Source organism: Xenopus laevis, chromosome 8L (genome assembly GCF_017654675.1).
Source record: "Xenopus laevis strain J_2021 chromosome 8L, Xenopus_laevis_v10.1, whole genome shotgun sequence".
Taxonomy (NCBI): Eukaryota; Metazoa; Chordata; class Amphibia; order Anura; family Pipidae; genus Xenopus; species Xenopus laevis.
In genome coordinates, this window is record NC_054385.1 from 74,461,381 (window position 1) to 74,477,921 (window position 16,541).

General features: G+C 37.0%; 1 protein-coding gene and 1 long non-coding RNA gene across 22 annotated transcripts in view; one reads left to right on the forward strand and one right to left on the reverse strand.

The window, feature by feature from the left end:
• The window catches only part of nrxn3.L (neurexin 3 L homeolog), a 273,346-nt gene that overhangs the window by 255,262 nt on the left and 1,543 nt on the right, over window positions 1-16,541 (forward strand). For 14 of the 21 annotated variants that reach the window (XM_041572988.1, XM_041572991.1, XM_041572976.1 and 11 more), the window contains one exon: window positions 3,381-3,471. In XM_041572988.1, coding sequence (XP_041428922.1) covers window positions 3,381-3,471 — 91 coding nt within the window. Of the gene's footprint in view, window positions 1-3,380; window positions 3,472-14,373; window positions 14,629-16,541 lie in introns of those variants that run through there. The other 7 variants (XM_041572989.1, XM_041572994.1, XM_041572977.1 and 4 more) reach the window with 3 other exon arrangements.
• Window positions 1-16,541, reverse strand: part of LOC121397069 — an 88,008-nt gene that overhangs the window by 15,481 nt on the left and 55,986 nt on the right. The window lies entirely within an intron of this gene.

Below are 16,541 nucleotides of genomic sequence, written 5' to 3' on the forward strand. Positions count from 1 at the left end.
CTCCCTGATAATTTGCACATGCAGCTATTTCTAGGGTAGATCTTTGGCAGAAGACTGGCAGGGGTTAGTGACAGAGCAGGGCTTGGTTTGGGGCAGAAGAGAAACCTGCAGCCTGTTCTTCATGGGAGATGGCATCTGGATTTCTGTTGTTAAAGTAATAAAGGGCTGAGAGAGATCAGAAACCTGGGAAGTCTGCAGGGGGCTGGGGGGAAGGAGCATGACCTGCAAGAAGTGGAGGCCCATGGTTTGGGAGATTGGCAAGACTAGAGAGTGTCTAATGACAAGTTATGCTTGGAAGTTGGAATGGATAGTACTGTACATGGGGCGAGGCTGCTTGTTGGGGCAATGAAGGGATTTTGAATGTGGGGTATGACAGACAGGCAATTTTCTTTTTGCTGTTCATGCTCATGTTCTCTTCTCCCCTGCATCTCTCATTGCTCCTGATTATTATCTGTATACACTGGATCCGTGTTAAGTGACTCAGGAGTGGCCATGTAACATTCCGCTTGTGAGGCAGTTCCCGTTATGTACTGTCAGAAAGCCTTCATAGCAGTATTGGCTGTGTTCTATTTGTATATTTTTTTTTGCAGTAGTCATTATGTAACACCCTCAGATTTATATTAACTGTGCTTTCTCAAAAGATGGTTAACTGCACTAACCCATCATGTGCCTGTTATAAATACCTCCTGTTGCTGGATGTCTTTAACCATTGTATGCATGTGCTTGAGTTTTGGGGCATAAGTATGTTGAAGATGAATAGTTGGTATTTGCAGTTTTAAATGGGAGAGATCACAGCTAGGCAGAGTTTCCATACATCTTGCTGTATCGCTCTATTCTAAGACCGTATAGATGAGTCACAATGTGATTCCAGCTTTCCAGTTCCACCCTTTGCCAGTTTTGGGACAATACTTTATGTTTATTAGGAAGACATGGGCATAGCTGCTGAATACTTTAGATGCAATTCATTCATCCATACAAAAGTGCATTGCTCTGGGCACAATGGAGCAGGCAAAATCCAGGGCTCCCACTGTACTTCGTACCAACTAATGCTCCTGTTTATGCCTGCAGAATTTTTGGCACATAAGGGTTGTGCATCTGGAAACTCAAAGCCCATCCCTTACCGGACAGGTGGAAGTTGCAATTCATAGAAATCATTACACCTCTGAAAATTGGGAGCAAAGATACCTTTGTGATAGCAGCAGATGCAAATAAAGAAGAAATGGTTCATTGTCGGCAACGGGCTTTGTACTATTTGTTTGCACCTGAACATTTAGTAAATTAACCTTTCTGTATAAATAAACTGTAATTGAAGTAATAACCAGATTGGCACTTCTTACCCTATTTTGGTCAGTTCTGTAGCAGTTGAAAAAAAGAGAATTTTTTATGCCCAGTATAGAAGCATTGTGTGCTACAAACAAAAATGGCAATAAGCAATGGAAGCATATACTGTGCCAGAGAAACAGTTCAATATCATAAGACTAACGATTGAATACAAATGGTGATATTTTCTTATTACAATCCAAAGCATGACTTAACAGAGAACTGTAATAGTTGTTGCCAATGCATATTATATAAAGTGATTCTCTTCACAGTGACTGTTTGTCCTACAAGAAGTTAATGCACTTCAGCTAAGAGGAAAGAATGTACTTGGGGACAGGTGGGAATAGAAACCCCTTAATGTTCTGTGTGCAGAATCAGCGAAAGCAATGAATCATCAACTGTCCCTGGCCTGCTGGCATCTGACAGAGGAGACCAAAGTGGTGGGGAGATTCTTTAGGAGGAATGTGGGGGAAGAGATGCAGACACCCCAGATCTTTGACAGGCAAATCAGTTTATGGCAATGTATGTGTGTGTAGATCTTGATTCAGCTAAGCTAGAAGCCAGATACAAATATCGTGAGGGAAAGGTTATATTTGATAGTAGTGTTTCTGCATGTGCTACAAGATTGAACAGATTCACCCAGCTTTCTATTAAATATGCTTACAGCCTGTACTTGTAATATGTGTTGGGGATTAAGGCTTTTTAAATATAATTTACAGTAAAATGAATGGGGGGGGGCTATCTTAACCCAAGCAATCTGTGGCACCATACAAGAGAAAGCCAACCCTGGGGCTTCTCTCTCATGGCCCACTTGACCATGCTAGACAGATGCTGGTATTGCAGTGCTGCAAGCGGGAGGGACAGATGTTAACACTATCCGTATGAGCTTTAAATACAGTGCTAAAATGAAATGAACTTTGTGCAAGGTCAGAGTTTGCGCCTTTGGATTTATATTGCTTCTGGGTATAGTCATCATCAGTTGGTTATAATTCAGGACAACCGTAAACTAAGAAAGGCATTGCTTTATAAAATATTGTTTAAACAGAATACACATTATTAATACTCTTTTTAAAATAGTAATTAAAAAATGCCTGGGATTCATGAAAGCCTATTAAAATTCAAGTTGCATGCACAAAAACATTGTTACTATGTGTCTATATGGCAATCATGAAAACATAACATGCTTGGATATAGTTATATATTCCCTGTACAACTGTCAGCAGTGTGGAAGTGCCAATATCCCAGATTTATATCCCAGCTCACACTGTTGCTTCTAAAAGGCCATCTAGTACATTTCATATTTGTAGTCCAGCAAGCAAAGATCAAAGCATCTCTAGACACATCACCACAATGAGTCTTCAGAAGGGGACATGACTTTTGATTATGGTTCTGCAAAAAATGCAGATATTCCAACTGTTGTACAGTGTTCATTGTGAAGGATGGATCTTCGTGGGTGACAAATCTCCTGAAATTGCATGTCCATTGGATTAACTGAAATTGCTGGCGGTAAATACAACATATTGCAAAGTTGCCACAAAGTTGCCTGTGGAGAAGGCTTTGCGTTATATTGGTTTTACTGCCGGCGATTTCAGTTATTTCCATTGGAGACGCATGTTCTGGAGATTTGTCGCTCGCAGTCGTGCATAAATAATCACAGGCAACCAATCTCTCTGTCAGCCACTGCCCTTACCCTCAAGAGAGAGAGAGAAAATCAAAACTACTGGCTGCAAGATTATCTTTGTGGATGTTCTGGTGCCTGGATTGCTGGGGACTTTGAAGGGTCTGTTGTACGTGTTTGCTAACTCTTGTGCAACTCTACCACGATGCAGAAACCAAAAACCTAACTGCCAGGAAGGCTAAAAGGAGCCAAAAAAACCATTCACCTTTAATAAATACGTTTTTACCTGCTAATCTACATTATTGTGTACATTCTGATATCCTGCTATTACCATTTTAAATAAGGTCAGTCTTTTATGGCAATTAATTTAAAATATGATAAATATGATGGGGTGATACATTTACAGCCTGTGACCCATGTGTTTGTCTGTCCTCTCTTGCAGCTCACAGACGATATAGGTTCATCTGCAGAATGTTTCATCAGCAGTGACGATGAAGATGTGACTGATTGTGATACAGGCACAGGTACGTCAGGTCAGTGTACTTTCTGCTTGCTATTTCTTAATAGCCTAAATAGCGTGCTTTAATGTTTGCCATTCGCTAGGTAAAAGACATGTCAACATAAAAGAATTTCTTGAATTTCTGTCTTGCTTTATACTTGCTATTGCTATGTATTTACCTTTTCCTGTCTGTGTGTATCAAAGTATTCATCTTCCAGCCTTTATATCCAGGTAAACCCACGGAGAAAAGACAATTAGTAATATAACTAAAGATCCTCAAGAACTCCACTGACTTGTGGGGATGTGGAGGACACAAAAATTACTCTCTACTAATTGTTTTCTCCATGTGTAAACGTGCATTTAATAATGCTTGCCCTGGATGCTGCAACATGTATCAGGCCTAAAAAAACAAGACAGGCCAGTTCTGCCAATCATTGCTGCTTATGTTCTGAGCTTGGAATGCTTTTTCTGTGCTATTCAAAAATATTTCCATTTTGCAAAGCAGAATTTAAAAATGCAGGTTGCAAACTAGATTAAGAACCTCTTTTGGAACACCTTCGAAAACCAAGACGCAAATGCCCCAAAACCTGTCCTGCCAAAAGAAATATACTTTTTTTTTCTTCTCACTAAAAACATAGTCACAGAATGTGTGAAGTTGTTATGTTTTCCCTTGCAATTTAATGCAGGCCTCTCTGCTGCAGATGGACAGGCTGGAAATCCATACCCTTCTTTACTTTGTTTCTGACCTATAATTATTCGCCTTGTGGCAAGTTAAATAAAAAAATGGATAAAAAAAATTGGTTAAAAAAATACATGGTAAATCTTGTTTTTTTGTAGTAAAGTACTGCTACCAGACATACAAGGGGCTGCAAACTATTAGTAGTAGAACATTGCACAAGCAGTGTTTTTAAAACTAGAATTTAAATATTAATACTAATTAAATATTAATGGCAACAATAGAAGTATGAATCATTTACTGTATTCATTGTAGCAGAGCTATTAAAGTAAGCAAACAGAATTACTGGCGATTTTAGAAGCATTACAAATTAACAATGCACTGAATTTAGTATTTGGTTTGGGATTTGGGCAAATCCCAATACTTGTTGCAGAACCCATATTCAGTTAAGCAGCATTCAAACCCTTATAATTACAATCATTTTAAAAGTTTGGACGACTAAAGACATTACATTTTTGTTTATGGATAAAGCCAGTTTTCCTTCAATTTTATTATGCAAATGTGGGTTCAGATCAATATTAGGGTAATTAGGGTAATTCTTTTGTGGTGGATTTGGATTCTGACCGAACCAAAAAATGATGGCAGTAGTGGTAGTACTAGTAATAGTGTTCGTACCCTTTGTTGTTGTTCACGAAGGTATAGTGATCCAAATTACTCATCCCTTATCCAGAAAGCTACTAGGCCTGAGCATTCTGCACAATAGGCCCCATACCTGTATTGGATTAAATAAATCAGAATCAGAAGAAGCAGAAATGCTGGCAGATGTAATAACATTAATAGCACTTACAAATGTGGTGCTGAATTACTAGCAATAGTAGTAGCAGCAGTAGTAGTAGTAAAGTATAATGCTCTCTTGATGGAAAAAATTACTAGCAGTAGTAGTAGTAGCAGTATTAAAGTATACTACTCTCTGGATTTAGAAAAGGCTGTACATCAGCATGAAGTACAGTGTGACATAGCCTTTTGCGGATATTCATTCAGTTGGGAAATCACCCTTACATTCTAGACAGCTGCGTATGTTATTCGCTACCCCTCTGGGTAAATTGCTTTTATTTATCTGTCAGTGAGGCTAGATCTGCCTACAGAGAGCACAGCTACTGACAGCTCTTTTTGTCCAGGGTTCCTACTAGATTTCAGCCGTACTTCAGCATAAATCTTATTTCTACAGACATCTTTTTCTATAATGAGATAGATAGTCTGTCAGTGGGCAAACTCAGTGTTAGGTGAATCACTTATGTTATGTAAGGTTGTTAGGTGGTCTTGTAGGTGCTGAGGGTGAAAAATAAAAGTGCTTAAGAAAACAAAGGCAATTGTAAAGGAATATTTAATTAATACTGATGTGAAGACAAATCCTTGCACTAAGGACTAGGCTACAGCCCAAGGGCTTCACTAAAATGTGAGTTGCTTGATTCTGTATCATTGAGACCTGTTTCTGTCCATCACATGGGAAAGGCCTGCATCATACTGGCAGGGAGCTATACCAGTAAGGAGGTTATTTCTGCCCAGCCCAGTTTAGATCCTGCCTGATTTTCCCAGAGTTCTAAGACTATAATGCATGCTGTGGATGCCCAGGTTGGATTCATAACAAGTGACTCTATGATGTATGTCAGTCTCTTGAAAAACTTTTTTAAAAATCTACCAATGTTTAGGTAAATATTTTCCCATATTTATTAAATATATACAAACGTTGTATATATTTTTAAAAAAGAGAAAACATTTTCAGTTTGTCCACCTCATATTGTACCGCATGATTTTTTGGTGATTTGAAATCCATTCTGATTTTTTTTTTAATCGCTTCATGTCTGTGGTTGTTTAAAGTCATTCATTCCACAGTTTTTTTTATTGTTCCCATTTTGTGATTTTTTTTTCCAATGATTGTTTTACATTAGCTCCCTTGTAACCCAGCAATAATATGTTTCTGAGGCAACAAAATTGTTTCTTGCCATCATTAAGATAAAAGGGTTTTGTAAAGAAACCTAAAACACTAGGTAGGTCCAGCTAGGTATTAAGCCGTCAGTTCCCTTGTGCCTTTTTTCTCCCTTTCTCTAGTTATTCCAATATACAGCACCTTGAAGCCTACAGTCTCTTTCTAATTCAGTCATGCCATAATGGAGCATGATTATCCAAGAGCATATTGTCCTTGCATCTGAAAATGGGGCAATATGCTCCTGCATGTGTGCTTTTTGTACTTGATGGATTTTTCCCTGCATAGAAGAGATAGTACAAATATTTCTTTGCTATGTCTGTATGTATTAAGTGGCATATTATAAACTGGACATCATGGTACCTGCTTAAGCTCTAGTTTAAGTTGGCTGCAGTGCCAACTTGGAGTTAGAAAAACGACTAATACTGGTGGGTTACACAATGGTTGTAAAATATTCAAAATGTACTTCACTTCAAATATAATCCCTCTGTTGCTATGGAGAGTTAGTGTTAAAAGGAATAGAGAGAGGAATAAATTAAAGGTGTATTTTAAGACCAATGTGTTCAAAAAGTATATAATTTATTTATCAAACAAAATTCTTAAAATTTGGCAGGCCAAGAACACAATATATAGATAATCAGTAAAATTATATAAAAACAATTATCAAGCTACTCCAGGTGGATGGTCACTCATTTAAATTTAAATAATACAGTATATACTCCTAGGTTATGATAGGTGCTTGCCCCAATTGTGAAATAGCAAGGAAGGCTGTGAGTCAAAGTTCTCCAACTTGGAAAAGTTTTTTGTGTGGGGTGTGAGTTATAGTTCTCCTATTCAGTAAATAGGTATAAGGTTTCAGTCGCCTGCAGTAGAGAAGATTTGTCGCTGGGCAACTAATCTCCCTGTCTGCCACCACCCTAATAAAGAAAGAGTACAATATTGGTATGCACCAATCTTTTTGTTCTACTAAAATATTTGGTTGGAGCCTACCTGTTGGTTTCCTTAATCAACTGGTAACTGTAGAGAGAGTGTCATACAATCTTGCACTATATTAGGGATGTAGGATGTGAATTTTGGGCTTTCTGGTTGCAGCAGTATGTTATGAGGCAATTTATACTCAAACCTTCTATCTCAAACCATCTTACTCTGCAGAAACAGAGGGGTTACATTTGTGCTGAAGTTTTTCCATTTATAGCCATCAACTCACCAGAAAACAGATGAGGCTATATTCAGAAAGCATGCCTACATAAAGTATGAAGACTAAATCACAGGACAAGGAGACTTTCAGAAATGATGCTGTTTTGCCACATACTTCCCCAAAGTTTGCCACACTGTTACAATAATGAATCATATACAGTCAATTTTTGTTTGCTCTTATTTGAAACGTACCAATTTCTACTGTTTAATAAGAGAACCTCCTATTAGATAAGCTGCATCCTGATGTCTTTAGATTTGTGTTATATGGCACTATAAAAACCCTTATTTCCTAATAATATTTCTTCATTGCATCCTTTCTTTGTTATTAGAGTATGGCAGTTCTGGTTTCTTACCTTGGTTAGGGTGGTGTATTGATCGATTTAAAGGAAATGGATTTTTAAAAGATAAGGAAACCAGTCACGGGCATTAATGCTACCATATACAAAAACCAGCCCTTGAGCCAATCAGATGCCCAACTGCTGCTATAATCAGCACTACAGCCTATGAGGCACTCACGTACCAGCCCTACATATTATCAGGTGCCCTAATGCTACTTTATTTTAAACTAGGTTTAGAGCCTGTCAGTGACACAAAAACTCAAACATATGAAACCTACAGCCCACAAATGCCTCCTGAAACCTTTAGCCTACCGTGCTATCAGACCCACAAATCTCCATACACTTGGCTTAGCAACATGAACACATTATTCTTGCAGCCATCATTCTGTGAACACTTCCAAATTACATTTTTAGTTTCTGTGGCTTATTGCATATTCCAGTGTGATGCAGAGTGTGTGATAATATCACAGAAATTCACACATATGTTATCCATATGTGAAGACTGTAGCCCCCATACTGCAGTATGTCAGGACCACTGTGATGAAAATCTTCCAAAGCACAATTTGACTTAATGTTCCCACGCCTACATCAAAAGATACTAATGAAAAACATTGTTTAATGTGCAGAGACAGCTGTTTTGTTCCCTGCAGTTGGTAAACAGAATTGCACAGAAATTGGAAATTCACTTCACTCAATACTATCCAGCCCATGGATTCATTTGTATTAAAAAAAATATCTTGGTTTATGTCTCTGTGAATGATATTGCCAAAGCCGCACTTGGATACAGAGATTCCAGGCTTATTGTTTGTAAGCCTTAAATGTTGTATCCCCAACAGAGGAAGAAGAGAGTATCTTAGCCATGCCTGTATACACACAACTACCTCGTCACACTGCAGACAATCTAGATGGCATGACAATTGATTTTATTGCCCCATAGCACAATACTTCTTTTTATTTATTTATTTTTTTGTGACAAGTTTGTTGCATGCTGTGTATTTGCAAACTGTCGAGCTGTACTCATTTTCTGCTGTTAGAGCCCTGAAACCATTGTGAAGCATAGTAAAAATCACCTCTGCCAGCAAATGGGTGTCCCTACTGGCTTTCATTATGCTGGAGAGTATGCATGGGTTATGTCAGTCCTGTGTTTGTCTGTTGTGTCAATCTCACCAGTATGTGCTGTCTCTGTAGATATGATGCTGGACCTCTTGTAATGTAGCTCTCAGATTTCAGGTTCCATGGCTCAGTTTTCTTTTACAATCTTTTATTTTCCACTGACCCTGTATGCCCAATGAGATTCCAAAAATGGGAAAGATCTGGAACATTTTAATTAACAACAGAGGGGGCTGTACTGTAGAGCTATGTCTTGTCTGGCTCTAAAAGGACTTCTTTTATAAATGCTCTGCTATGCGCTACAGTCAGTACAGAACAAAGACTTTAAGGGAGATTTACATTGGTGGTGCTTATATCATGCAATGTACTGTATGTAGAGCCTGGTCAGGTTTATTCAATCCTTTGATCTCATTCTCACTTTATTGAATCATTTGGTCTCATCCTCACTTAACCCTGTGTAGCCTTCTACATTGTATGCAGCCTGGGAATTCAGTAAAATGGACCATCAGAGAGGCTGAGCAAACTAGTTTTGTCTAATATGTAATATTCCCAGTTTTACAAGTTCTTTTTCCAACCTAACACCATGTGCCTATATTGTGTTTCCATTTTAAAGTACCAAACTGTAGAATGACCTACATTATTAAATCAGTAGAAAGATATTTAATGATAATGATACTGTAAATATGTGAAATATAGAAAAAAAGCAAGTTTAGTCCAGACACACAAATGTTTCATTGAACAAGAATGTGCTATGGAATTTGTGTTTTTTCCATGCCTTTCCCATTTTGGAATTTCCCATTAGGATGAGCCAGTGATCAAGGAACTTTGGCTTAATTAATTTCCTAAACAGCAGATGCTGCAGCTTTGTGACATTATCTGTATTTCATTATCTGTATTTATATCTATATATGGTGGTCAATGTTTTTTCTGGTTCATGGCTAGTCCTCTCCTTGTAGGCAAAGGAAGCAGTATTGACCATATTTTTTCAGCCCCAATCAATCAATGTTCCCTCTAATTCCTTCTCGGCAAAGTGAGCCAAAAATTTTTTTGTGTGCATATTTTAAAATTTTGTGCTCAGCTTTTAAAACCTGTGTGCTCAAGTGAGAATGAATGCAAGATTTTTTTGTTTTCACGCACAATTCTTTGTGCGCAACTACGTTTTGTTGTGTGCTCTTTCCTTAGAGGGAACATTGACCCCAATGTGCTTAGATGTCTAATGCCAAACTTTACACAACACCCTATTCACAAAATTATGAAAAATGTGTTTGTATTTAAGCAATATAGTATTGGTTTTTTTTGGTTACTGCAGGGTTTTTGAAATGCTGCAGATTATATCAGGTGATATCTAAATTCCTAGCCTATAGAGATTTTATATTCTAGGGTCTGTAAAACAAATGGGAAAATTGGGGACAACTGAAAGATTTTTTGAACAATTTTGTTGTAATTGTTATTGGGTTTTTAGAGAGAAATAAACATTATTATTAATAATTACTGCCCAAATATGGACTTGCTTTGTAAGAATTTATGAAAAGGTATAAAATAAGTAATTTTTATAGTGTTCTATACATTAATGTATCCCTACAGCAAAGTATGGATAGAAAATATGAACTTAAAATGTGTTCAATAAAAGGTAGTTTTAATAATATCGGTCTTTAAGAAATTGAATCGATTTGCTCAGAGATATATATACAGTAAATATATATATATATATATAAAATAAACAAAAACATTTATTATAGATAATAAACAAAAAGGTCTAGACTGTATGATGCAGAAAAAATAGCAGTATAGACCTTTTTGTTTATTATATAATTTGTCTGCCATTACAGACTAGATCTTAGACTTGGTGCAGTGCTCCAATCCAGCATATACTGTATTTATATCATGTATTCTGAATATTATGTATGACATTCTATGTATGTTGTAGAAATGTCCCAACAAAGTTCGTTTTGATATACAAAAATGTCAATGAAGCGGTCAGTGTAGTAACATAAGCCTGTACAGTTCTATGGTATTTTTTTTTTATTGGACCAACATATTACAGAAAATCAAAAGCTTGTTTCTATATTAAAGTGGAATTTTCTAAAATCTTCATGTTTAGCACAATGAAACTATCTGTGGTACAATTAATGAACCAAGTTATACTTGAAACTCTCCAACCTCACGAAGCTCTTTACAGTATTACATTATTTCATTTGTTGCATTCTTTGCAACAAATTTTTTTAAATAAAAAATAAAGTATGGGTGGTTCTTCTATAGCTTGACAATCCCTTCCCAGATCCTAAAGAACACAAATAATAACCAAGACAAACCTATACTATAACATGGGCCTTATGCAATGATAAGTAGTTATCTAATAGGGTTCTTTATACATATATCTCTTACCGACATCTTCTCCCAAAAATGTTCCTACCATCACATTTTATTTTCATACATATTTGCACTTTATCATTATAGGCTTCTTGATCAGTAATGTTAGTTATATATTATTGCATTCACTGCTAAAGCTCCAACATACAGAAAAATTGTCATATAGTCAGATCAAATAGGAAATGAGGGCTTTGCCAACAAGGGGTGGGGATCTGTGGATAAGTGGGACGCAAGATGTAAAAGTATGAAGCTGTGTGAAGAAGTTTATTTGGAGACATATTATGTTCATGACGGTTAGTGAGGAGATAATGGATCAGCAGAATGCAATGTGGCAAGACTAATGTATTATCGTGAGAATGAAAGTCTATTGCAAGGGGGGCTGGAAGACATTGTAAGGTAGGTGTGAAGGCTTCACCAAATAGGTTTGTTTTTAGGGAATAATTGAAGCCCTGTAGGGTAGAAAAATGTTATGGGGTAATGCATTACACAGATAGGGAGCTGATCTGGTGAAGTCCTTAAGGAGTGCATGTGAGAAGGATACTAGAATGGATGAAAGTCTAAATTTATTGCAGGAATGAAGTGGCAGATTTGAAGAGTATCTGAAAATAAGGCTTGAAATGTAAGGCAAGGCAAGGAGTTTTGTAAGTGATGCGTTTAAATCTGATATAAAAATGTATAGTTAGCCAGTGCATGGACTTGCAGAGAGGTGCAGCAGAGATGGCTTCACATGTGAGATAGATGAGTTTTGCATCAAGTGCAGAGAAGATAAGTTTAGCCAACAGTCTAGCTGGGAGATGTTTGAAGGACTAATATTTTTAAAGGCATATTCTTGCAATATTTCATAGGTTAATTCAGCAGAATAAAAATAAGTATACAGAGTTTGCTATGATAAGCATCAGTGCCACATAGGGTGCGTCATAATAAGCATTCATACCTAATATGTCATACAGTTACTTAAAACCTTACAAAGGCCTCATTACAATCTGTATTTTTCAAAGGGTTCGTCAGCACAGGACTCTGTTCTACACACAGGATTACTCACCTTAGGTTTTTTACCTTAAGATTGGCTTCATTTTAACATTACTTTATAGCAAGTAGAGTACAATACAATACAAACCCCAACACATACTATGACTTTTCATCACAGGCCCTGTACTTATACATTATTTCATTATTGTACTTTTCGATGTTTTTCATGATGCAAAATACGATGAGTTTGGTGATTTTATATAATATGTGGGTCCAAAAAAATCTTTTGTGGATAGTATATGTTAGAAGATACAACATTGAGTAATAGGATAAAGATACATTTTAGCAGCAACTATTAATGCTTAGGTTATTGCAGTTTAATTGTCAATAGCAGTTCACAGGGGGCTTTTATAGAACTTAAACTCACACACAGACAAAATAGCAGCCAATTTAGACTTAAATGTGTGTTTGCCTGAAAATGCTGACTGTGATCTGATATGTTGGTGAAGGCATTTAGCACATTGGCATCTGTACGCAATCAACTGCCATATAGACTGAATGGTTCACTAACTGGCAGTGAAATACTGGACAGCACTTTTTCTGATTCAAAACCAGATAGGTGCCATCCCCAGGGCCCATTGTGCCACTGCACAGGCTGCACAAACTGTATGTTTAGCACCTGCTCATTGGCCAGTATGGCTTTCAGAATACATCCATGATCTTCATTTAGGAAAAAGTAGTAAATCTGCACCTATATGAAACTTTACACAAATTCCTGATAATTTGGCCAAAAGGTCACTGAAGGTCAGGGCAAGACATGCTTGTGTTCAGTGTAATGGCACAGTCTGGGGATATATACTGCTTCCAGCCTCTTCCCTCCCCTGCTCCTTACCCTTTCTTTTTCTAGCTTGCTGGATGTTCTTTTTCTTTTATACTTTCCCTAAATGCAACTTTAAGCATGCATTGAAGTCCTGCAGCCAAAAACTGACCCAATGTCAATCAAAAAAAGTCTGTAGTATTATCTTTTCATTTGTCATGCACAAACAGACAGCTGGCGATGTACTGAATTGCTGCCTGCAACAAAATAAATCATTACCCCAATAATATTAAGGGTGCAAGCCAACAAGTGAAAATCTCCAAATAGCAAAGAATACCTTTCACACCTACATGTACAACATACATTTCATCTGGGCCTTCTTGGTTTAAGAATGGCTGCTATTTTCTATCTGTTCATCAGATGTCTCTGAAGTATTGCAAGGGAATAAAGCCAAACCCCAAAACCTGTTCATTATAGCAAAATATAGCCCCATGGCCTGCACTGTTAGGCAGATTACAGTGCACAGTATTCAACTGGCCACTGAACTTGTTCATTATTGATAGTTAATGAAAACTAACAAGGTCCTACCACCATGCAGTCTGTGTGTGCATCAATTGGAAACCCCGTGAAGCATCCCTTCTGTTTTGGCATTAAAAGACTGGCTCCTTTCCTCCCTTGTGGGATTACAGTGTTTTTCCCATGTGGTTTTTATTTGTTGATGTAATTTTCTCCACTACACTCTCCTTTATATAATGCTTGATTTGGTTCCAAATTTCTGCCCTCCCTTGTATAAAATATGAGCCTCAGATTATGCTGTCATTTTTTTCAGTGCACACGACAAAGAACAACTTTAGCTGCCCCGATTTATTGATCTGGGTCTGTTTTCCTGCTAATGGCCATGACATGTTACTGTAGATGTACAGTAGTCTTGTTTATATACCATTCTAGCCCAAGAGCCTGTCTCACCCTACACTACTGTAGTATGAAGCTCTGTGTGCATGCTTGGGCATTGTAAAGGCACCCTTGGCCTTGCATGAATTGTCTCCCCTTCACAGCTACATACATTTCTCTCAGACCTGCAGCTAAAATTGTTCTGTGGATGAGTATAGAAGTTTTCAATCTAAGCCCCTTTTTGTTGTGAATTTTGTTTTGCTCTTCATGTTGAACTCACTCATTTTTTCACTTCTATAATTTTTTTAGTAGAAGAAAAAAAGTCTTTTGGGGGTATTTTTTGATGAACGTAACTGTCTGGTATTTTTCTTGCTTCTGGTTGGTGTGGATCAGATTCCTTCTGGGTGGGTGGTGGTGAAGGAGATTTGCATGTCGGACAAGTTGCAGTTTAGGGTTTGTAACATTTCTCAGTGTTTAGAGTTTTGCCTTTTATTTTTCTAGATGGGCATGCAAATGTTCATTTTGTTTTTTGTTTGTTTTTCTTTTTTTCTGTTCTTGTATATATGCCTGTCCCTTCCTTACAGCCAGAAGCTCAAAAGCTGCTAGATCACTTCGTAACGCCTTATCATGGACATGGCAACTGACTCACACCTTCGGCCTTCTCATTTTCATTCAATGTCTAGTGTCCTCATAAATCTGACCCTTACCTCTCACCCTTTTACCTCACAACCTATTTAATTCATCTGTTAAATTTCTCCAAAAAAAATTAGTAAATCCCTGAGAAAAACAGACAACTAAGAAACTTTTAAGTATGACATAATTTGAAGCTGACAAACTGGGTATTTTTTTCCAGTTTGAATTAAAAAGGCCAAAAAAAAAAAAAAAAACAATCTAAATAATACAAAATCTAGGACTTAAATTTTTTTGTCTCATTTTTGTACATCATTTTAAAGGCTTTAGACATTTAAATCTTGAGAAAACGGCAACAGAGAAAAAGAAGCCGTTTGTGACCATGTTACGGACTTTTCTCTTTGTGTTGTCGTGCTGTGAGTATGTGTTTGTCGCCTTACTTGTGTCATCCCTTCTCTTAAAAAGAATAGCTCAGTAACAAATCCACATTTCTAAACCATTTCACAAAACTTGGTTTCTGGTTTAAAACAAACTGCTGGAAAAATAATGAACTAGCAAAAAACTTTTAAATGACAAGAATGTATCAATTTGACATTCTTATGCAACTTTTGTTTTATAAATTTTTTTTACATGCCAAAAAACATGCGGGCAATTTGTGGATGTAAGTCGACTGCACAGTAAAGTATTTTTCCCTTCTGATTCTTTCATCATTTTTTTGTTCAGGGCTTTTTTTTCAGTTGTCATTTTTAAAGCTTAAGTTGGGGACATTTTCAGTTACTTTCGGTTGCTTCATTTTTTTTTTCAAGTTTTTTTTCTGAATGTTTCTGTGATTGCAACATATATCTATACGTTTGTGGTGCTCTTTTATACTTTATTTTTGTCTTATTCATTTTAAGTTTGGGGGAACATTGTTTTAACCATTTGTTTTTTATGCTGAATTATTTGTTTGATGTTTTGTGGATGTGACCCAGAGAGCTTGGTATCATAGTCTATGTAGGGAGCAAATCTTGAAAAATCAGGTAACAATATCTGAATTCCTACACAGTTGAAAAAACCTGGTTGAAGCTCTATCATGTCAGAATAGTGAGAATATCTTAGACTGATCTAAACTGCAACAGACCACATGACCTGGAAATTGATGAGAATGTTCAACTAATGGAACAACATAGATATGAGCAATGCATTACACTCATCATTGCACTCGGTGTCTATTATATAATACAGCACAAATGAAAGCACAAACATTGAACAGAATAAAGATAGGAGCTGATAAACTCTGATTCACGGAAGGTGAAAATATGATTTTATCATTCTTTACAATCCTGCACGTATCATTCTAGTGAGTTAAGATCAGCCTCAGTACTAACACTTAAAATCAACCCACATGTAAAATGACTATTATTATTATGATTATTTTTAATTGAGGTTTAACAGTTTTGTGAAACCACCTATATTATAACATAAAAGCTATCATTTTTTTTAGTTATTAGATATACTTCAGTTTCTTTCTATGCATGCTTGATTTAAGCAGCTGGGAGAGACGTCTGTGAGGGAAAGAAATAGTCTTGTGGCAGCAATACAGTTACATGCACAATTGCTCTCGCTGTGCTGACACCCAAACACCCTCATGTGGTCTGTTGCATCGTTATGAAGGAGAAGACATAAGCAGAATAAAATAGTAGAGGATCCAAGAGCTCAAATTCTATTTAGTCCTTTAAAGGAGAAGGAAAGCTACGGAGGCATTTTATTGCCAATAGATTAGCTGCAATAGTGCAAGCTAGAATGCTATATTTATTCTGTAGAATGTTTTACCATACCTGTGTAAAAATCTCTAGAAACTCTCTGTTTGTTTAGGATAGGAGCTGCAGGATTAACATGGTGTGACATCAGTTCCTGCCTGAGTCTCTCCCTGCTCTGGGCTCAGATTACAGCAGAGAAGGGAGGGGGAGGGGGAAGAGGAGCAAACTGAGCATGCTCTTGCCCAGGGCAATGAGGTTTAAGCTGAAGGCAGGAAGTCTGATACAGAAGCCCATGTGTACATAATAGAAGGAAAGAAATGCAGTGTTTCTTTTGACAGGGGACTCGGAGCAGCACTACTTTGGGGGTTTACTGGTATATTTAG